The 22,782-nt window shown below is 39.9% G+C and overlaps 1 protein-coding gene across 3 annotated transcripts in view; it reads left to right on the top strand.

Annotated features, from left to right (window-relative positions):
* Positions 1-22,782, top strand: part of Kcnq5 (potassium voltage-gated channel subfamily Q member 5) — a 536,287-nt gene that overhangs the window by 416,299 nt on the left and 97,206 nt on the right. For all 3 annotated transcript variants that reach the window (XM_051152962.1, XM_051152961.1, XM_051152963.1), the window contains exons 4-5: positions 7,597-7,772; positions 8,041-8,166. In XM_051152962.1, coding sequence (XP_051008919.1) covers positions 7,597-7,772; positions 8,041-8,166 — 302 coding nt within the window. The remainder of the gene's footprint in view (positions 1-7,596; positions 7,773-8,040; positions 8,167-22,782) is intronic.

Genomic DNA, 22,782 nt, shown 5'->3' with positions numbered 1-22,782 from the left:
TCCAGATGAGCATTCCTGAAAGCATACATACAAATAACAGTATACAGACTGATAAGGTTATATTATATATTCAAGAATATATATATGTATATGTATATATGCCAAATATATAAGCCAAAACTTCATTAATAAATTGATAAATAAAACAAATTTATTTCCTCTCTTCTACATACATATAGAATTTTTTTTCTTTTTGGATTTTTGAAACAGGGTTTCTCTGTGTAGCCTTGGTTTGTCTGGACTCTCTTTGTAGACCAGCTGGCCTCGAACTCACAGAGATCCACCTACCTCTGCCTCCCGAGTGCTGGGATTAAAGGTGTGCACCATCACGTCTGGCGAATTTTGATGTCTTAGTAGATATCTTGTAACTTTAAAATATATATTTCATTTAAAAAAATCAGTCAAGTTTAGCGTTATTGTAAGGCCACTCAAAATAGCTTAAAGCATTTGAATATAATGGGAGGGGAAAGAGGATATGGTCCATGACATTATTATGTTTGCTGTTCTGACTTTTTCAGAAAGAGTAAAATGAAAAGAATGAAAGGGTGAAATGTATAGTGGTAGGAGAAACTGTCTGAGAACTGTTGAAGATTTTCTAAGAATCTAGAAAAAGTTTTTATTTTTTTTACTTTTATTGAATGTCTATGATGTACATGTCATGTACCAAAATCCCTCTCCTCCCCCCAGTAAAATAAAACAGACAAACAAAACATCTTGTCACAGAAGCTGTCATGTATCAGGCAACACAGCCTTTTGTCCACATATGTTCATTGCTACGAGTCATGGGTCTGGCTGGAGGCCTACACTATCATTATTGGATCCTCACTGGGACTGCTGTTGAATATCCCATTGTTGCTGGGTGTCAAGGAGATTCTTAATCTTTGAGTCTGCAGGACCAGCCCCTTCATGTGTTCCAGCAGGTCATACATGGGGGTAGATGTTGGAGTGAGGTCCACTCAGAGCCCTGGATCAGGGGCCACTCCCTTGTCCTCAGAGAATGGCCCACTCTTCCATTCTTGTGTCATCAGGGCAGGGCCTGCCCTCCCAATCCCATGTCCTCAGGGCAAGGCCAGATCACCAGCTCCCATGTCATCAGGGCAGGACCCACTCTCCTGCTCCCATGTCATCGAGGCAGGGCCAGCTGTTATCACGGCAGGGCCAGCTCTCCTGACCCCGTGTCCCCAGCGTGGGACTGGTTCTCCCACTCTGTGTCCTCAGGGCATGGCCAGTTCTCCAGCTCCTGTGTCCTCAAGGCAGGGCCAGTTCTCAGGCTTCTAGAAAGAAATTTTAAAGCCTATATGTCTAGGGCTCCAGCTGGGACTGTTCTGTGGATTACTAAGTGCTCAAGTGTCCAGCTGTGCCTTCCTCAGCCCTTATAGTTCAGTTCTTCCCATTGAACTAAGTCCATACAGATACATCATGTAGTGTAGTCATAGCAACAAAACAGAACCTTCCAAGTCCAGATACATAACTGGCCTTGCCTTAACCCAGACATTGGGTTTATCATCCAGTAGCTTTGCATTGGATTCAAAGGCAGTGAATCTGCCTTTCAATACGAGCTATGGTGGCTAGGATCCTTTAGACACCATCTATAGTGATCAATTCATATTGATCTTGCTGACTACACAATACTGGAGCTAAGTTATAGGGATCTGATAAGCTCCTTCACAACTCAGTGTGTCTTAAATACCATTATAGATTTTACTTTGTTCAAATCATTTGCAGTTTCCTCAAATATCAAAGAAGAAAAATCAATGATGAATCTTTCTAAATGACTCAGTCCATTGTGAGCCTTCTCCAGAATATAGTATTAGTCTCTATTTTTAATTTCTCTCAGCTGCTTAGAATTCCTGAGTGTTCTTTCAACATTTCCCAGGTCCATTTTCCTGGGAAGAGGTAAGATTAAAACTACAGGTTTTCTCTTTTCATGCAGTCTTGAGCTCTTTATTTATTAGCTTTTCTATTTCATTCTATAGCTCAATTTTTCTTAATATATTCATAAAAGACCATCTGTTCTTAGCATCATTTTATGTCATCTCTAAACCCCCCTCCCCACACCACACTCTACCTCCTTTCAATGTTTTATATGATGATGATTTATTCCTGTTTAATTATACACCTTGATTTTTACAACCTCCCAATACTCTTTCTCCAAGTACCGTCTTGCCCTGACTTCTCAGCCAAAGACTGATACAGTATAGCTCTTGGCTTCAGCATCATCTATGCTACTTACACAAGTTGAGCCTTCGTTATTGACTGCAAAAATCCTCAGTTTCTCAACTTGTTCATAGAATGGTTTGAATGAATAAATACAGTAACACACACACACACACACACACACACACACACACACAATGAGGCTTCCTTAACTTCAATACTATTGACATTTGGGCCTAAGTTATTCTTTGTTCTTTGAATTACATTAGATATTGAAGGATGTTTAGCAAAAATTATTGCTTCTAACCACTAGATACCAGTAGCAACTTCCTCCCATATATGACAACCAAATTTATCTCTAACACTTTCAAATGACCCTTGGGAGTCAATTGAAGGATTTATTTTTTGACCCTCAGTTACTGCTTAATACATAAACCTATAAATAAATGAATTTGAATACTTTCTAATAACTCTATCTGCAATTAATCAGTCAGCTGCAGGAGCTGCCTGTAGGCTTTACTTATACTAAAATGGAATATTTTCACAAAATGCAAAGTCCCAATGTTTTTAAATATATCTATATATTAGCAGAATATCTTCTCTTTATGTTTAATTGCTTTGTTGAAACAATGAATCATGATCATATACACTCCCAGACCCCTTCCAGTCTACCCAGGAAGCCCCAACTCTTCCATCCCACTCTATCTAGGCACCTTTATACATCCCCATGTCCCTTTTATCCTCTCCTTTTCTTGTAGTTACTAAATAACTGATTCCAGTAGGTTCTTTCTCTTGTTGACTGGTCTTGGCTGGTAACTATAGCTGCTAGGCGGTTGTGAGTACAGTAGCTATGTCCTGTCCACAGCACAGGGCTTCACAGCACTCTTCCCTGTCTTCCAACTCATATGTTCTTTCTATCCCCTCTTTTGTGATGTTCTCTGATCCTTGGTGTTGATATAGATGTCTGATTTTGTTCTGAACATGCAAGAATCACTTATTCTGACACTCTGACCAATTGTGAATCTCTGAATTAAATACTAACTTGAAAGGGGACTATTCCCTGCCCAAGGCTGAGGGCACCACTAACCTGTGAACATAAACATAAATATTTAGAAGGTTGTATGATAACATGTTATTTACCAAACCAACAATAATGGTTTCCTCTTTAGGGTCTAGGACCTCCCAAACCATGAGTTTTGACTAAGTTTGCAGAACCAGAAATAAATTTCTTCCCGTAGAGCAGGCCTCAAATCCAATCTAAAAGCAATTGGTTACCACACAACCTTTGTCCCACTATAGCACCCAGTAGCACATGTTGCCTGGAAAGTTAGTATTTTAGGATAAAGGATTGGCCACAAGGTACCACTAATGTCCTTTCTCTCCCAGTGACCTACATAACATATCCCAGCACTATGAAAACTAGTCAACAGTAAAGAAATATTTGGGTCATTTCCAATTTGATTTCTCTGCATAGTGACATCAAAGTATATTGTGTCTTCAGCAATAGAGTCTTACCATCCAGCTATGATGAGCCACCAAGAATAATGGCAATATCTTGTGTTGCTTCAGGGCCCTTTGGATATTCCCTGACCAATAACTTACAAAGGATATATCCCACATCTGCCACCAAGGTTTTTATGTAATAATTCAATTCTTCTGGAGAACCATTGCCCACTCATGCAAACATATCTGTGTTTAACTCCTATTGATTTTTAAATTACATATTTTAATTAGCTTACAAAGTAGTGACATTTCATATGGGAGTTTTACGTTATTTTATTTATTACTTATTGGGAGGGTTAATACAGCATATGTGTTAATATGAGGAGACAACTTGTGGGGTCGATCCTTCCAACATGTAGGTTCTGGAGATCAGATGCGGGTCATCAGGTGTGGCAGCAGGAACGTTTACCTGCTGAGCCATCTCACCAGTCTTGCCCTGTAATTCTGAACTATATACATTATATAAACTACTTTTATGGGGTTTTTGTTTTTTGTTTGTTTGTTGTTGTTGTTGTTGTTTGATACAGGGTTTCTCTGTGCAGTCTTGGCTGTCTTGGACTTCACTTATAGACCAAGATGGCCTCAATCTCACAGAGACCTGCCTGCCTCTGCCTCTGCCTCTACTTCTGCCTCCCTGAATGCTGGGATTACATGCCAGTGCCACTGTGCTAGGCTGGGGGAGATTTCTTTTCTCTCTCTCTTCTTTCTTTCTTCTTCTTTATTTATTTATTTATTTATTTATTTATTTATTTATTTTTGGTTATTTTCAAGCAAGGTTTCCCTGTGTAGCCTTGGCTGTCCTGGACTCACTTTGTAGACCAGACTGGCCTCAAACTCACAAGATCCGCTTGCCTCTGCCTCCCTGAGTGCTGGGTTACAGGCATGTGCCACCATGCCTGGCTTTTTATGTGCTTTTTAATCCAAAGTTGTTTTATAAATTTCCCATTTCATATACTACTAGAAGTAATTAGGAGATTTAAAAACAAAAATGTTCTAAGGCTACAGAAAAGGGGGAAAACAAAACAAAACCTGAGTGATGCAAGACATTCTATAAACTAAATAAACTAACAGACAATAAACATAATAAATATGTGAATAAAAATTACTCCTAATTTCCATAGTATCCTAGAAAATAGTATAGGCAGTGCTGTTAGCGCGTGCGCGCACACACACACACACACACACACACACACACACACACACACACACACACACACACACCATGTGTTCTCTGCCCTTTGGCTGCTCATTTTACTGAACTCTGGTTTCCTCTTCTGATCTGAATTACAATGAGAGTATTAAATCTAATTTGCAGTTACCTTTGCATATTTTGTGACTTCAGACATTTAGATTATGATTCACTGTATGACTAATCTTAAACTTTCTTCAAACTAACAGTGTTCCTTTTACTTTCTCTACTTTTTCCGTAATGTGCTAACTTCATAGCGTGCTTTTTGAGGTATTAGTCTAACAGATTGACAGTTGGGTTTAAAACAACAATGCAAAATGTTCATTCCACACCTCATACCTTCAACCAGAAAATGAGATTTAAAACAATCAAGATAAGTTTATGGGGCTGGAGAAAGGGCTTAGTAGCTAAGAGCACTTTGTGCTCCTGCAAAGAACCCAGGCTCAGTTTCCAGCACACACACCTGGTGGCTCACAAACATCTAGTAGTCCAGTTCCAGGCTTTCTCCTGCCCTCTTCTGGCCTTTGTGGGCAACAGGCACACATGCGGTGACTTGCATGCAAGCAAAAAAATCATAAATGCATTCAAGGTCTGAAGAGATGATGCAGCAGTTAAGATAATACTACTTCACAGAGAACCAGAGTACAGCTCCCAGCAGCCAAGGTGAGTGGTTTACTACCGCCTGTAAACCCAGCTCCACATCTCCAACACCTGCTAACCTCTGTGGGTATCTGTACTCACATGCATATCTCCCCACAAAGACATAGACAGACAGGCAGGCAGGCAGGCAGACAGACAGACAGACAGACAGACACACACACACACACACACACACACACACACACACAACTTAAGAGTGTTTTTTACAAACAGTATTAAAATTATAGAGAATACCAGGCACATAGTGTTTTGTTGTTACACATTCTGCACTACTGTTTGCCATTTGCTTATTTCCCGTGTTTTCAGTACCTTAATACATAAAGAAAGTAGTGTGTACTTGGCAATATGCCAAAGAAAACATAAAGTGAGAACAAAAATATCTGCTAGGGTCATAAAAATGATGTCTCTTTTAAGTCACTGTTGTCATTTTAAGTCTCTCCAAATGCTGAATACCGTGATTTTTTTGTGTGTGTGCATACAACTCTTTTCAATGTTTTTCATTTCAAATTAGATATTTATGTTATAAAACTCTAACACTGTAGAAATATATAATTTGGAAAACAAAAAGGCCCTGTATTTAATGTCACCTGGTTGCCTGGCCCCTGCAGCTAATTAATTGTGATAATCCATGCAAATTCTCATGTGCTTTCCTAGCCTACACTAATTGATGCATATGCCTGCTAAAATAAGATTATATCACACATATACAGATGGCTTATACTCACTTAAAAATGACTTCAGTGTCTGAATCAACATATTTGGTACCTTATCAGGAGCAAAAAGGGATGCATTTGAGGCCCGCTGGTGCCTCGTCATAGGGTAGGGTCTGGGTCTGACTGGAAAAGCTCTCTGGCTGCTCCTGGCACTGGAAGGCACTGATCTTTTCTCTCAGACCAAGACCCTAAGAGAGGCACCAGGAGATGACTCAGACAGGTCTTGGCAGTTTACACAAAGAGGTCCCACCACTGGGAAGGAAAACCTGAATGAACAAGTCGCATTTATACATCCGACATTCCCGAAGATAGTAGAAACATTTCAAATGTCACACCCTACACCCTTGGAGCAGAACTCAGCCTCAGAGAGTGGAAGCCCAGTCATGCGCAACCTACTTAAAGCAGAAAGGAAATTTGACTTGAGGGTATTGAAGATGAATGAATACTAAAATTGCCAAAGGATGCCGTTCTGTGTCTCTCTGTTTTTACTATGTCTTATAAATTTTCTTTCAAGTGATTAAGTCCTCTTGGTCTTTTCTATGCCTTTGTTAGCTGCTTTTTGTTTTAATTACAAAAGTAGCTGTCATGTTTAAGCCAAATGCCAATACATCAAAAATTAAGTATCCATTCCCATGCAAAGCATGCAGCACACGGTCGCGTACTGTATTGTAACAGATGTAATATTTGACTTGTGCACCAAACTTTCACTTACTGGCAGACCAGCTAAAAGAGTATATTGAGAGCCCAGGGCACTCAGATTTCTGGAGAACTTTGTCAGGCAGTAGGCACCAACTGTAGACCCCACAACAGGAGAGAATGGTTGGCACAGAGAGGATGCAATATTGCTCAGCAATATTGTAAGAGGCGTTATTCTAGCAAGCAAGGACATTTCGTGAGTGCGTAGGCTATGATTCTTCTGACCTATGAACCAGAGCACCTGAACCATGGTGGGGGGGGGGGGGGGGGGGAGGGTGCCGGGCGGGGAGGAGGGCTGAGTCGGGAGCTTCTTGCTGCAGACTATGGAGTTAAGGAAAGCAGAGTCCTGCAGGAGCACTTCATAACCCTGCAGTGCCCCCAAGACACTGAACTCTCTGGAGGCCACTGTCCAATTTGTTGAAGTTTATGTGATTCAAAATTGTACAGGTAAAAGCGCAGAGAGGTCAATGGACTACGCTAAAGTGACAAATAGGTCGTGTTCTGGGTCTTTTAGCTATGCAGTCAGTAGGCACCGTACTAAATACTGGTAGGTGAGGCTGGGAGCTCCGTTCTGCTGACGCCTCAAGCTGACGCATGTGGACTTTTCAGAAATATTGCTTTGAGAAATAAAATGTATCAGTCATGTGACTTATAGCTGCCCCAACGTGTTTCTTTCAGATACCATTGTTCTTATCGCTTCAATAGCAGTTGTTTCTGCAAAAACTCAGGGTAATATTTTCGCTACGTCAGCGCTCAGAAGTCTCCGGTTCCTACAGATCCTGCGTATGGTGCGCATGGACAGAAGGGGAGGCACTTGGAAGTTGCTGGGCTCCGTGGTTTACGCTCACAGCAAGGTAAAACTGTGCTCTCCGCACTGTATAGGAAAAATTTTGAGATGTTTTGTTGATTTTGTTAATTACAATAATGTTTAATAAACTTAACACAAGCAGTTACTTCAGACTGTGGCTCAAGTCATTTGAAGCCCTGGTACATAATGCCTTACTTAAAAACCTTCATCCATTTCCTAGAAGTAGGAACATGGTTGAATTGTACAAAGATTTAATGTTTCGTATTTCAAAGATTCTTTTCACCTCTAAAATATTTCATCCTTTTTCTACCTAGGAATTAATCACAGCTTGGTACATAGGATTTCTGGTTCTTATTTTTTCATCGTTCCTTGTCTATCTGGTGGAAAAAGATGCCAATAAAGAGTTTTCTACGTATGCAGATGCTCTCTGGTGGGGCACGGTAAGTGTAAAAATCTGGCTTTGTCTATTAGTTATCATGAAATGTTTCCACTGAATATAACATAATGGTTTTCAGTGAATTGTCTTGGTGAAAATATTAACTTCCAAAAGAGATGAATGTAGAAATGTATGGCATTTATAAGTGATCTGAGGAATTTCTATGCCTTTGGGGACAAAAAAAAATTAAACTTACACATAAATTAACATTTATATAATTTTGAGTGCTCAGTTGTTTCCAAAGTAAAAATTATCATTTTGAAAATAGAAAATGTTAACAGGATTATTTGTTTTCACTTTACAAACTTAATGACTTTATTTTCCATTCCACAAAAAGGAAAATAGTTTCTTGGTTGTCAAAAGAACGAAAGAGAGAAACGTGGTGGCACATGCCTATAGTCTCAGCAGTCTGGAGTCTGAGACTGAAGGATCACAAGTTTAAGGCCACTCTGGGCAACATAACACAAAACTTTCAGAAAATAAAAGAAACAAAAAACACTGAATAGCATCTGATTCAAAGTGGGAAAAATTAAATGCACCAATCAGCCAAGAAGAGAATCCTGGCGACATTGGAGCTGAGAAATCAGAGATCGTGTATACTTATTATATTTTCCATTCAAAATCCTACATTGTTACAAGTATTTTCCAAACAAGTAAAAGTAAAAGTTACAGTTGTCATACAAATAGAAAATAACTGAGCATGGTGGTGCAAGCCTTTAATTCTAGCACTAGTGAGGCAGAGGCAAGCCGATCTCTGAGTTCAAAGCCAGCCTGGTCTACAGAGTGAGTTCCAGGACAGCCAAAAATACAGAGACACCCTGTCTTGAAAAGGAAGGAAGGAAGGCAGGAAGGAAGGCAGAAAAATGAAGAAAAGAAATGCATGCTATCTTTTACATTTAATTCATTTGTAAATTTTATCAATTAAGTGTTACAGTCAGCTCAAAATACGGATTAAAGCACAGAAAGACTTAGCTAAATGTCAGGATATTGAAACATAAGTACAGATAGAGAAAAATCTGGCTGCTTTGACAGTGTAAGAAATGTATCAGTGAAAAAGAAAAAAAAAGAAATATATCAGTGAACATTCACTGCTATATATATATATATGGCAAAAATTATTTTGCATTGCTGTGTGTTATCTACAACTTACAGAATTGTAAAATAGCATCAAAAGATGCAGAATCCAATAGTCTGGAAGGATGAACTGTGAATAATGTATTTTTCTTTCAGGCAAAAGTTTTCCCTGCATTGTAAAAACTTTACAAAACAGTCATTTGGAAAAAAATAAAAATAAATAAATAAATAAATAAAAACAGTCATTTGGAACTTACATCTTAATAAGAGGTTCACAATATATGGGAGCATTTTATACAATATAAAAACTACATTTATTTTATTTTATGCCTTTATGATGATTTAAAGGGGACTTATAAGGAAATATACAAGATTTGTAATTATGCAAAATGTTTTTATTTTATTCTTGAGAATATACTATCATTCCAACATTTCTTCCTTCCATTTTCTCCTCCAAACTCTCCCATATATCCCTCCCCATTCTCCTGCGAATTCGTGGCTTCTTTTTTCACTATTTGTTACTGCATACATATATGCATACATATTCCTAAATATTATCTGCACCATACATATAATGTTGCTTTTATATATGTTTTCAGGGCTGACCATTTGTGTGCTCTTGGTGTGCTCTTCTAGGGAGAAAAGCCACCCTCCCCCTTCCAGATTTCTTCAGTTGTCTGTAGTTCTTTGTGAAGAGTTGAGGCCTCGTGGGCTTTTCCTTATCTACGTTGCCATGCCCACTGATGTCATCCTTGTTCATCTCATGTTTGACCATTCCTGTTAATGAGACTTTATGTGTGTAGCTTCTGGTATTGCTAGGAGAAATGGTCTCCCAGCAAACTCCCTGATGCTCTGGTTCTTACAGTCTTACTGCCCCCTCTTCCACGCTGTTCCCTGAGCCTGCTGAGTGTTCTATAGATGTGTCCACTGGGGCCATGCTCTACGACTCTGTGTTTTGAGTGATTGTGGTTTCCTGTAGTAGACTCTGTCTGTTGCAAAGAGAAATTTACTTAATGAGAAGTGAAGACTGTACTTATCTGTGGGTGTAAGTAAATATGTTTATAGATTGTTGTTAGTGATTAGATTGGTTTAGTAAATTATTAGCTGTAGATTCTCCTACAATGACCAGGGCTTCACTAGCACTGAGTATTAAGCTAGGCATCCAGTACCAGGAATGGGTTCCCTCTTGTTAGCAGGATTTACATCCATATGGAGCTGTTACTACCAAGGTCTGCTTGCTGCTGCTGCTGTACCCACAGAGTTGTTGTGCCACGCCGTTCTGTAGATGTGATTCGTAGGCATCACAGTTGAGTAGGACGATTTATTGCTTCCCTTCTATGGAAGCTTGTCTGGTGCCTTCTGGTACCATGAAACCTAGTCATCAAGAAAGGGAAGTTCAAGTCAGCTCCAGCTCAAGAGTTTTTGAACCATGTGTCCAAAGTGCATGGTATCTTCAGCAATAGGGACTTGCTTTCCTCCTTTCTGGGGTAACCAAGGGAAACAGCAACAGACTATGTGTTTGAGGAGTCTCTTGAATAGGCCTGCTCAACAACTAAAAAGACAGATACCTCATGTCTGCTGCTGAGACCTTTGTTAGGTGATCCATGGCACTTGGAGGGAGCATCTTCAGCCAAGATGAGAAAAGTTCATTAAAACTATGGATTATGTTTATATATGGAATTAGATGTATTACAGTGTGAGTCCCTTAATCTCATTAGCCACTGTGCATCGGTGGTCTCAGGATGCAGAGCAGCTAAGGAGCAGGATGTCCAGTGGCAGTAAATAGAGCAGGTATGAAGGACGCAGGAGACCCAGGACATCTCCTTTCTTGAAATAGCAGGGCTACTTTATATAGCTTGAGTCAGGGGGCAGGGAAGACAGAAGGACAGAGGGAGGAAGTGCTACAATGGAGGCAGGGTCCTTCCAAGCATCATAGCAGCTAGGTTAGCAAACTGCTGATCAGATGATTTCTCAGAAGCCAGTTTTCTGGTGGGAAAACAGAAACCTAATTGGCTTTATCATGATGTGGCCTTTGTCTTTATGGTGTTGCGTAGTCCCAAGCCTGATTTAGGTAGAAAGTGGTTCCCAGTTCTGCTGTGCTCTCTGAGAGATGTCTAGGCTATAAACAAGACTCTACCATCCCTTATCTGGCTTGGGAACCCACATTACAAGTTTTTGTTGTTTTGTTTTGTTTTGTTTTGTTCTTGTAGATAAAGTTAGTGTGATTCCTTGTGGCTTTTTCAGAATGCCAGTATTTTCCTCATCTCCCTCCTTCTGTATTTACCTCCCTTCCTCCTTCGTCCCTAGACAATCCCTCCATTTTCCTTATTTCCTCTCTCACTGGTGATCTCAACAGATCACTGGTGCGCTGTTATTCCTCTTCACCCTCCTTCCATTTTCTTTAATACTTACCTCTTCTCTTCTCCCAAAAGAGTGCCCTTTTCTCATGTGTGTAAAATGTTTCCACTCTCTTTATTCCACAGAGGAAGCTTCACTTATAAGTCACTCTCTCTTGAGTGCTAGGCAGCCTTTTGCCAAACTGAGAGCATCTCATCGTCTTAAACCATGACTGCAGCACCATTAGGTTTAGCTACTTTGGGGGGAGTGCACGTTTAAGTCAAGGTTGTCTGGTAGCATACTGCTCATCCAAAACTCATTTGTGTGGCCTACAACTCCTCTAAGAGACAATGAAAACCTGTTAGGATTACATACATCAGGCAGGACTTGATATATTTCTATTATATAGTAGTAATTAAATAAATAAAAATTAGAGCTACATTCACCTAAATTTTAGGCTTTCAAAAATATTTTTTGAGTATATGTCTTCTTCAAGATGGGAGAGTAGTCTATTATGTTAGTATAATATTGTCTAGAACCACCCATGAAAAGACAGGTTATGCAATGAAAGAAAATAACCTTTGCTGAGTGCACATCAGTCAAGAAATCAATATCTAAAGTATATAAACTGTAAAACATCGACACCAATATTCCATCTATTCAGTAAATGAGCTGATGAACTCGACAGACAGTTCTCGAAAGAAATAATACAAGTAGCCATTAGATACTTGAAAAAAATTCAAAACTTAGCCATAGAAGAAATGTAAATTTAAGCTGTTTTGGGGTTCTCTCACATCAGTCAGAATGTCTTTCGTCAAGGAAACAAATGACAGTAGATGCTAGTGAAGATAGGGGGAAAGAGCAAGACTGTGGATAGGAATGTGTCCTCAATAGCCACTGTGGGAATCATTATGGAATTTCTTCCACAAACGAAAAAGGGCTGCATCACTACCAGGTATATTCACAAGGGACTCTAAGTCAACACACCTTAAAGGCACATGCACACTTGTGTTTATTATTGCGCTGTTCGTAGCACCTAAGAAATAGAACCAGGCTGGATGTACATGTTTTCATGTAAGGAGTCTAGATACAAATGAGCATGCGTGAAAGTGTGTGTGCACATTCACGTGTGCCCTCAGTCCCATGAAGTTAGAGAGAGAACTGCAGATTTTTTTCTGCCACGAAGACAAATGTAATGGTGACATCTGTAGGAAAGTGGATGCAAATGGAGAGCATCATAGTCACAGCGAAATAAGCCAGATGCAGAAAAACAAAGAGTGCATCCTTTATCTAATATGGGAAGTCTAGATGTGTGTGTGTTTGTGTGTGTGTGTATGCGCGCGTGCGCGCGTGCGTGCGTGCGTGCGTGCACGCACGTGCACACCGTGTACTCTTTTCCACATGAAACAGATAGAGAATCCAAGGAGGGAAGAAAGAGAGTGTATGCATGTGGTGGGGGAGAAGAGGGCGTAATGAAATATATTTGACATAACAGCAGAAAGTGGGGTTCTTTGTGGGGAGGAATATAACCAGAAAAAGCAACACAGCTGGGGTGACAGAGGAATGTGGAAGAGGGATAGATAAATAAGGACAAAATATAACGACATGCAAGTATGAGAAGTGCTATATGATAAAAAGAGAAAGGAAATGCCACAATGAAACTCATCACTTTCTATGTCACACACACAAAAAAATGATTTCCTCCCCTCCTTACATATAAGAAACATAGGTATTCTGAAAAGAGAAGGATAGAAAGCAGAAAGAGGCCTGACATTCTTGAAATTCCTCTAATACGTAGAAAGTAAATGAAAACCTGTTACTCATGGTGCAATACAGTATAAGCTGAGAAAATGGCTGGGTTTTCATGTGAGCAAGGGCAGGCAGTCTATAGTCCAGCCTGTTCGCTGCAGTCTGAATTCGGATTTAGTGTTGCTTCTCTTGGATAATTCAAACATGTTTCAATTAATGGAGACACTCAGGGACACCTTTTTTCCCTTTGAGATGCAGTTGCTGGTGAATTAAGCCTGGCAGCTTTTTCTCTCTCTTCCCATGATTCTTCTTATTCTTCTTATTACCAATACAAATGGCTGTATTGTGTGTTAAACTGTGTGTGGGAAACTCTTAATATACTCTTGCTTAGTCACCAGCTAGCTTCTCTCAAGAGCAACACACAAAGCAGGCTTTCAAAGGTCATCTCTGTGATTTCCAGGGAGAAGCGGCATATTTTCAATGATTTCCACTTCAATAAGGCTATTTTGACTGGTGTTTAACCTGTACTTTACAGGTTTCTGAATGGCCTAATTATGTTTCCGTTCTTTAAAAATATCTAGCCTTCACATCAGAGTAAAAATATAAATAAAAAGAACTTCCAGCATGCCAAGCTTCTAGGAATGAAAAATAAAGGCTTGTGGTTCCAAAGCGGATTTGTTTATGTTGGCTGACTCATTAACGGAGTTGTCTGAAGCGGGTGTATTATTTCTATTCATTGTAAAACAGCATATACTGGATCTTAGTGTTAAATACATTAAGATTGTTGTACCTCTTATTTATACGCCACTAAAGACCCTTGGGAAAGCTTTGCTTAGATAATTTCCCATTGAAATTGTCCATGTTGCACCCAGTGGGTGCCTTAATAACTCTGGAGTTGTCTAGATTAAATGGGAGAAACGAGACAATCTCAACCTGGAGTGTTTATGAGTTCTAGGCCTTATGAAAAGGGAAATTCTTTTTAGTAAGAGTCAAAAGTATCAGCATTGGATAGTGAAAGTTTATTTGTGTTCCCCCTACAACTATAGTGCTCTGGGAAATTCCAAATATTAAAAGTTAAGATCCTTGCTTCAAGATAGGGAGGGCTGTCCCAGACAACATCTTTTAGGGAGACATAGGAGTGTTATCAGCAGTGATCAATGCTAATATGCAATTTCATCAACTGAACACAATTCTACGCTAAGAAACAAATGAATGTGCCCACCTCACTGTGTGAGATAACAGATACTCAAAATCCGGTACCAAGACTACAGCAAGTGCGCAGACACGGACGGTAGCTGTTTGGAGCATGGACATTGATGTTAAGAACTTCAAACGGAAGTGTCTGCCAAGACAGCGGAACAAAGGAGAACCATATTCTTTACTGCTGATCCACAGTGCAAGCAGAGAGAGGCTTGGGAATTCCAAGGTGTGGTGAAAGGGTTTCTGGGCTCTAGGGTGGCAACTGGGGTTGATGTGGCAGGCGGTGGAGGAAGGATGAACAAGCTAACTCCTGCTTAGATGCTCCTTGCTTCTGGGTGCTAGCCAGAGATCTATGTGATGTCATTTCTTTTAATATTCCTAGCACTAGTTACCTCTTTTTCCAGTTGCCTCAGATTTATTCAGAAATAATTTGAGGATGGTATTTTCTGAAGTTATTTTCTGTTATTATCTCCCCCTTTCTTGTTATTTTTTTAACCTTTGATTCACTTTAGATTTATTCTGAAATGACTTAAGATCCTGCTTTTCTGAAGCAGTTTTTTTTTTCTAATAATAGCCTGCTCTGGGCAATCACCTTTTTCCTATTACTGTTCTCCTTGTAATAAGTCTAGTGCCATGTTTCTTAATGTGCATAACAGCTGATAGAATGGCATCAGAATACAGATTCCATTTGAGACCGTGCCCTCGAACAGATTATTTCAAACGTACAGAAGAATTTGTATCGGCCAAGTAAAGTCTCAGAATTCCTGCCAGCATTCTTGTGAACTCTCACAAAGCACGTCACATAGACAGCTTCTACATGCAGTATAGTGTACTGTGTATGCAATGTGTTTCACATCCCAAACCTATGTGTAAGATACATGCAGAATGAACAAGGATAGCATTGTCCTCGATAATACCAGTCACCCTTCAGAGAACCCTACCTTCCCTACCTTGGAATCACCTGTAAAAGTGTTTTCTGCATCACTGTACAAAGTATCATTTCCTGAATTAGTACCCATATGTGGAGTTAAAGGTAATGATTGCTTTTTTTTTTTATCATCAATGTTTTACCTAAATATATCAAAGATTTATTTAGCCTAAGAGAGTCAACACAGCAGCTCCTGATAATTCAAGAGCATTCCCAGCTACCAAATACCCGCGCACCGCCGCCAGCCAGACATAAGCACCTCTGAGTCTCACATTTACCTGGACAGCATGTGTTTATGAGATATACCACTCTGAAGGCTCTTTAGAAAATTCTTTATTAAGGATCCTGGTCCTTTAATAATGTGTTAGTCCACTTGTCCTTGATAGTATTATTCTATAGGCATTGGTGCATGCTCGTTTAAAAAGGGAAGAAATACACTCAAGAGATGTGAGTTCTAGACCCAACATTGGGATTTGCTGAAGTATTAGTGTTTGTTTTATTTCAGGTGAGTGTGGGTGGACATGTGAATGGGTATGGAAACCCGTGTACATGTGGGAACTAGAGGAGAACACTGGCTCCCCTGCTCCACCACTCACCATTTTATTACATTGGCATAGATAGGATCTCTCACTAAATCTGGATATAGGCTGATGGCCAGTAACCTCACTGTCTCCGACCCTACACTGATAGAGCTACAGATGTGTAGAGCCACATCCAGGTACTCACATAGGGGATTTGAGCTCAGGTCCCTGTGCTTGTGTATTGGTCTAGCTTACTCAGGGAGCCATATCTCTAGCCCATGGAGATTAGTATTAATCATTCCCTATATTACAATAGAGACACTCATAGTAACAAAATACAGATTTTTCCTGTGGGCATGGAGTGACATTAGGACATGAGGATGGTCTGTCAAACACTAGGAAAATATCAGCCATTACAATCATTATATATTTGACCTCAACCCCCTAAAAACATTATGAAGGATAATATCCCAAGGAACCTACCATAGAAAACCCAAATTATCTGATGCCACCTGCTGCAGGACATTCTGATATTTGGACCATAGAAAACCTTTCGGAGTCAATAGTTCAAGTCCCAAAGCTGACTGTCAGATTCAAGGAACACACATTCTCCAAAGCCAGATGTTCATGGGGAAAAGAAGGAAAGGGAAGCAAAGAAAGGAGAGGAAGTGGGAGGGAGAGTGAAGGCGGTTATTACTGATATCATCAATAGAATTGGTGTTCTTCAAAGACCCCCTTATGGAGAAATTATGCCACACTCTGAAATACCAGCAGTCTATTCTTAACTTGTTCACATGAATGTATTATCTAAAAACTAGTATTGGTAGTTGTATTTTCATAATTGTATCAAGGAATGTTCGTTGATTTCTTCCCTGAAGGAGAGAGACAGAAAAAAAAATATGTTTTTAAATGGAAAATTATCTAGTTGAAAGAAAAAATCTCTAGCCTCATTGGTGTGGAAATTTGACCACAGTATCTTCTGTTCTTGTTTACGTTGTTGTCATTGTTGTTCTTACTTTGTTTTGTTCTGTCGCTTTTCTTTGTTGCTTTTCTAATTGTTGCCTACCTTATTATTAGTATTGTGTCTGTGTATGGTATGTGCCTGTGTTTGGTATGTGTCTATGGCTACATGAATGCACATACCACACATGTGTGGTTAGAAGACAATTTTCAGGAGTTGGTTCTCTCCATCCACCTTGTAGAGACTTGTCTCTGCCACTGTGTAGATTAGCAAGATATTAGCTTCCAGATGATTCTCCTGTCTCCACTTCCATCATCCCACAGAAATGCTAGAATTACAGATATATATCACTGCATCTACCTTTTTAATTTAGCATCTGTGGATGAGACTCAAGTCATCTGGTTTACACTGAAAAGCATTACTATCAACTGAACCATCTCACTAGACTGTTTTTCTGAGACAGGTCCTTACTAAGTAACCCAGGCTAGCCCACAACTCACAATCTTCCAATTTCAACCCTCTAGGTATTAAGATTATAGATGAGTACCAGCAGACTGACCTCTCTCGCTCCATTTTTTCTCTCTTCTTTTGTATAGTACATCCCAGCCACAGTTTCCCTCCCTCCACTCCTCCCTCCACTTCCCCCATACACACACACACACACACACACACACACACACACACCTCTCCTCTCCCCTAGATCCACTCCCTCCCCTCTCTCCCCAGAAAATAGCTGGCCTCCCAGGCATATTAACCAAACTCAAAAAATACAATAATATCAGGCACGAATATTCAAATCAAGGCTTGGTGAAGCAACCCAGTAAGAGAAAAACAATCTCAAGAGCAAACAGGCAAAAGAGTCAGTGACACCCCAACTCCTCCTGTCAGGAAAGCCACAAAAACACCATAATACAGGTGCAGATGATGCAACACAGACACTGCAGGCTCTGCGATTGCCACCTCAGTCTCTGTGAGTCCCTCATGAGCTCTGCTTCGTTGATTCCACAGAATCAACCACTATTTTTTTTAAACCAAGAAAACTTCTACCAGAATTTGAATTTGCTGTTATACTATTCCGAAGGAAGAATTTGATTGCTAAACATTATAAGGCACCTATAACTCCACTTCACACAATAATTATTCATTTAAGCCAAAGTTCTCAGACCACAGAATTTGACAAAATGTGTGGTTTTACTTGTATGACTACAACTTGGTATATATAACATGAAGCAAGAACTTACCTAGGCTTTTTCCCATCTGCCCAGTCACTTTCATCAAATATGGCTGAAGAGGTGGCACAAACTGCCAAGGATTGGAGACATGCCAAAGATAGGCAATGGGCAAAGTGATCTGTGTGGCTGCTGACCCTGATCTACCTGCTAGACTATAGCCAGGGATTGCACCTGCCACCTTCCAGGCCAGGTTGTAAGGCATAGGGACAGTCAGAACCTTCTTGACTCAGAAACTGTCATGCCAATAAGAATAACATGTAACAAGATACCAGAGAGTTGTTTGTAGAGTTTTTAACTTTGTGTTTATTCAGGAGTTTTGTTTGTTTGTTTGCTTGCTTGCTTGCTTGCTTGCTTGCTACAATTTTATTTTTGCTTCCTTATTCCCCTTGGATTGCTCAGCCTGCTTTCTTACAGAATGGAGGACCACCAACCCAATCTACAATAGATGGGTCCCTCCCCCATCAATTACTAATTAAGAAAATGCTCTGCAAGTTTGCCTACATCCCAATCCTGCACAGGTATTTTCTCAACTGAGGCTCCTTCCCCTCTGATGACTCTAGTTTTTATTAAGTTGATGTAAAACTAGCCAATAGTACATGGTACAGACAGGTAGATGGTTTACAAAGATGGACCAGAATGTCTTTTAGAATCTCAAAACTTCAAAATACGAAAATATTATTACTATAAAACCAAGTGTGGAAATCGGTTAGAAGAAAAAGTGGGAAAGAGCCTGGAACTCATTGGCACAGGAGACAACTTCCTGAACAGAACACCAACAGCCCAGGCCTTAAGGTCAACAATTAATAAATGGGACCTCATGAGGCTGAGAAGCTTCTGTAAGGCAGAAAACACTGTCAACAGAACAAAGCAACAACCTACAGACTGGGAAAAGATCTTCACTAACCCTACATCTGACAAAGGTCTAATATCCAAAATATATAAAGAACTCAAGACGTTAAACACCACCAAACCAAATAACCCAATTGAGAAATGGGGCTCAGAACTAAACAGAGAATTCTCAACAGAGGAATATCGAATGGCTGAGAAACACTTAAAGAAATGCTCAATCCTTAGTCATCAGGGAAATGTAAATCAAAACAACACTGAGATTCCATCTTAAACCCATCAGAATGGCTAAGATCAAAAATTCAAGTGACACCACATGCTGGTGAGGATGTGGAGAGAGAGAAACACTCCTTCATTGCTGGTGGGATTGCAAACTAGTACAGCCACTTTGGAAATCTATCTGGTGCTATCTCAGAAAAATGGGAATAGGGCTTCCTCAAGACCCAGCTATTCCACTCCTTGGAATATACCCAGAAGATGCTCCAGCACACAACAGGGACATAGGCTCGACCATGTTCATAGTGGCCTTATTCATAATAGCCAGAACATGGAAACAGCCTAAGTGTCCCTCAGTAGAAGAATGGATAAAGAAACTGTGGTACATTTACAGGACAGAATACTACTCAGCTATTAAAAACAAGGAATTCCTGAAATTTGTGGGCAAGTGGATTGAACTAGAAATAATCATAATTAGTGAGTTGACCCAGAAGCAGAAAGAGTCAAATGGTATACACTCACTTATATCTGGACACTAGCCCAAAGGGCATGTCCCATGAAAGTTTTCACTTACCAGGAAAGTGGGACAGAAAGGAGGATATCCTCTTGGGACTCTAGGTGAGAGAAGCATGGGAGAATGGGGAAATAGAAGGATCCAGAAGGACCTAGAAACCTTCAAGAAGAACATTATGATGGGCAGATCTGGGCCCAGTGGTCCTGCTCAAACTATGCCATCAACCAAGGAAACTGGGAGCAGTAAACTTCGAACCCCTACCCAGATCTAGCCAATGGACAGGACATTCTCCACAGTTGAGTAGAGTGGGGTCTGACTTTCACATTAACTCTAGTGCCCCATATTTGACCATCCCCTGGATGGGGGGCCCGGTGGAGTTCAGAGGAAGGATAGGAGGCTACCAAGAAGAGACTTTATACCTTATGAACATATACAGGGGGAGGAGGTCCCCCTCAGTCACAGTCATAGGGAAGGGGAGTAGGGGGAAAGAGGGAGGTGGGAGGAATGGGAAGATACAAGGAATGGGATAACAAATGACATCATGACATATCTAATGATGACTTACCTAATCAGACTATCTGTGACTGAGCAAAGTTTTTTTTTGTTGTGGCTTCAGTTATTCACTGGAGCTTGTGATTATTTGATAAATAATAGGGGGGATTTTTAAGGATATTTGATTAAACTGTATTTTAAGTAAAAAAAAGAAATAGCAATGTACATGATGAGGTATGATTTTGATTTCTGAAGACTGGTATTATGAATTATATTATGCTAATAAAACTCTACTTAAGCAAGGAAAAAAAACCAAGTGTGAACACACAACTCTGTTGAGGAGAAAATTCTACAAATCTAGAGACTCTGTATATTCAGGTCATTGCATGAGACTTAACTTCATCCTAGACACACACACACACACACACACACACACACACACAAACATGGGATAAATAAGTGTTTTAAAGCAGTTGTTCTTACAGAGGTACTGGGTTTAGTTCCCAGCACCTACATGGTGACTCACAACCTTCTGTAAATCCAGTAAAATGGAATCTGTTATCCTCTTCTGGCCTCTTTAGGCACCAGGCACATACATGCATGAATGCATAGATGCATGCAAGCAATTCACTTCATGCATAAAATATAATATCTTTTTAAAAACATAAGTTATAAAAACATAAAAAATGGATTCATTATAGGTGATTTTTATGAAAATAAAAATATGAAGTAGAATCTCAGTTCCTCACAAACAATGTTAGTAAATGAATGTACCTATATGTGTCTTAGGGGGAAATAAAACATTATATATCTTTATTATATATTTTAATTTATATAAATGTATTATATATATGGTTTAGATTTGTGATGATGTGCTGACGAACTATCATAGAAGTTTCAATTAAGAAGCCTTCGCTGAGGCTGAGGACATAGTCCAAAGATAGAACATTTGCCCATTAGAGAAAGTCCCTGGATTTGTCTCCCATGTAGGGGAGAAAGAAAGAAGTCTTCTCTGTGCATAGTCATATATTAATAAAATATTAGAAAATCATTCCACCTACAAAGAATAACAGGACTCTCATAAGAAGACTTATTTTTCATTGATTATGCTGCACTAAAGTTCAACTCATTCCTTTTATATTTGCTATGCAAAGCAAAACTCTGATATATTGTGATTCATTTCTAATACTGTATGTAATAGGAAAGAACGAAATGCTTTGACTCAGGAATTATCCAAAATGTCTTAGTACAAGCAGAACCCATTAACCAACCACACTTTGGTTCTCTGTTCATTCTGGACCCACCCAGTAATCCCTGTCATCCCCGCCCACCAGCCTGTATGCAGCTCTGAAGCATCCTCATGACTCACCCAAGATGAACAGAGGCGTTGGATCTGATTCCAGCTCCATTACCACTATTCTCAACCCTTGCATCCTAATGTCCTATGCACATAAAGAGCTGACAAAGAATTACACAATCCAGGGGCTGGCAGGGTAACTGCAAAGGAGGAACTATATTATTTATTTGATGTTGGATTCCTGTTCTAAAGAGACTGGCATTTAAAAGAGGTGCCTTATTTATTGTCTCTGTCATACAGTGCTCCGTTATTAGATTTAGGTTTTTTTTTCCCCCAAAATCAATGCTTTTTAAAACTCCAAGCATCCTAAATCACGATATTAATTGCATACTATAATTAACAGTCATCGTCTGCCCTTATGACTGAGAGTTGCTGAGATACTCTATGTATGACAAGTGGTTGCAATATGGAAAAGATGTGGCATCATAAAACAAGTCATCTTATTATACTAGACCATCAAAACACTGCTGGGGTCTTAGAAATCTATTATGTGTTTTCCAGAAATCACATCAATTGCCTTATCTCCCAGCTCAACTCTGAAGCCCATTGCAACTTCCTCACAGCCTCTGACAGTCCCCTGTGCAGCCAGGCCAGGTTCCCCAAAACAAGCTGTTGCTCTAGGAGTCCCCTAAATGCCCTGAGCACTGGTGTCTGTGGGCACTTCCATTTCTACACCTCTGAACCTACATGAATAGTTAATGGACCCAGCCAAAGCTCGGAGGTCTCTGGAAGGGAGAAATGTTTAATGGTTTAGCAGAAGTCTAGGATGCTAAGCATCAAGAGGGCTCTGTCTCTTGGCTCCCACGTAAAGGGTGAGCTGGCTAATACTATCACAGCCTTTCAGTGTCTAAGAAGTATACTAGTTACAGTTAACTTGTCATCTGTAACTGAACAACTCAAAAGGACAAAGGATTAAAGTCATAGTTTCAGGATAGTCATCCCATCACCACTTGACCCAGTGGTCTTGAAGAGAGGATCCTGGCAGTGGGAGCATGTGGAAGAGAGGATCTATTCATTTCATGGCCAACTTAGAAGCCACAGAGGGTTCATGTCATCACAAACCCACTGCAGAGAAAGAGGAACTCACTGCCATCTAGTTTTCTTCCTCTTTTTTCTTGGTCTCACAGAATGATGCCACCCACAGTCAAGATGGTTCTTCCCCCTGAGGTGACTTTTACAAAATAATTTCGTGG

This window comes from Acomys russatus, chromosome 11 (genome assembly GCF_903995435.1).
Source record: "Acomys russatus chromosome 11, mAcoRus1.1, whole genome shotgun sequence".
Lineage (NCBI taxonomy): Eukaryota > Metazoa > Chordata > Mammalia > Rodentia > Muridae > Acomys > Acomys russatus.
Note: the sequence above shows the minus strand (reverse complement) of the source record. Positions and strands in the feature narration are given on the sequence as shown.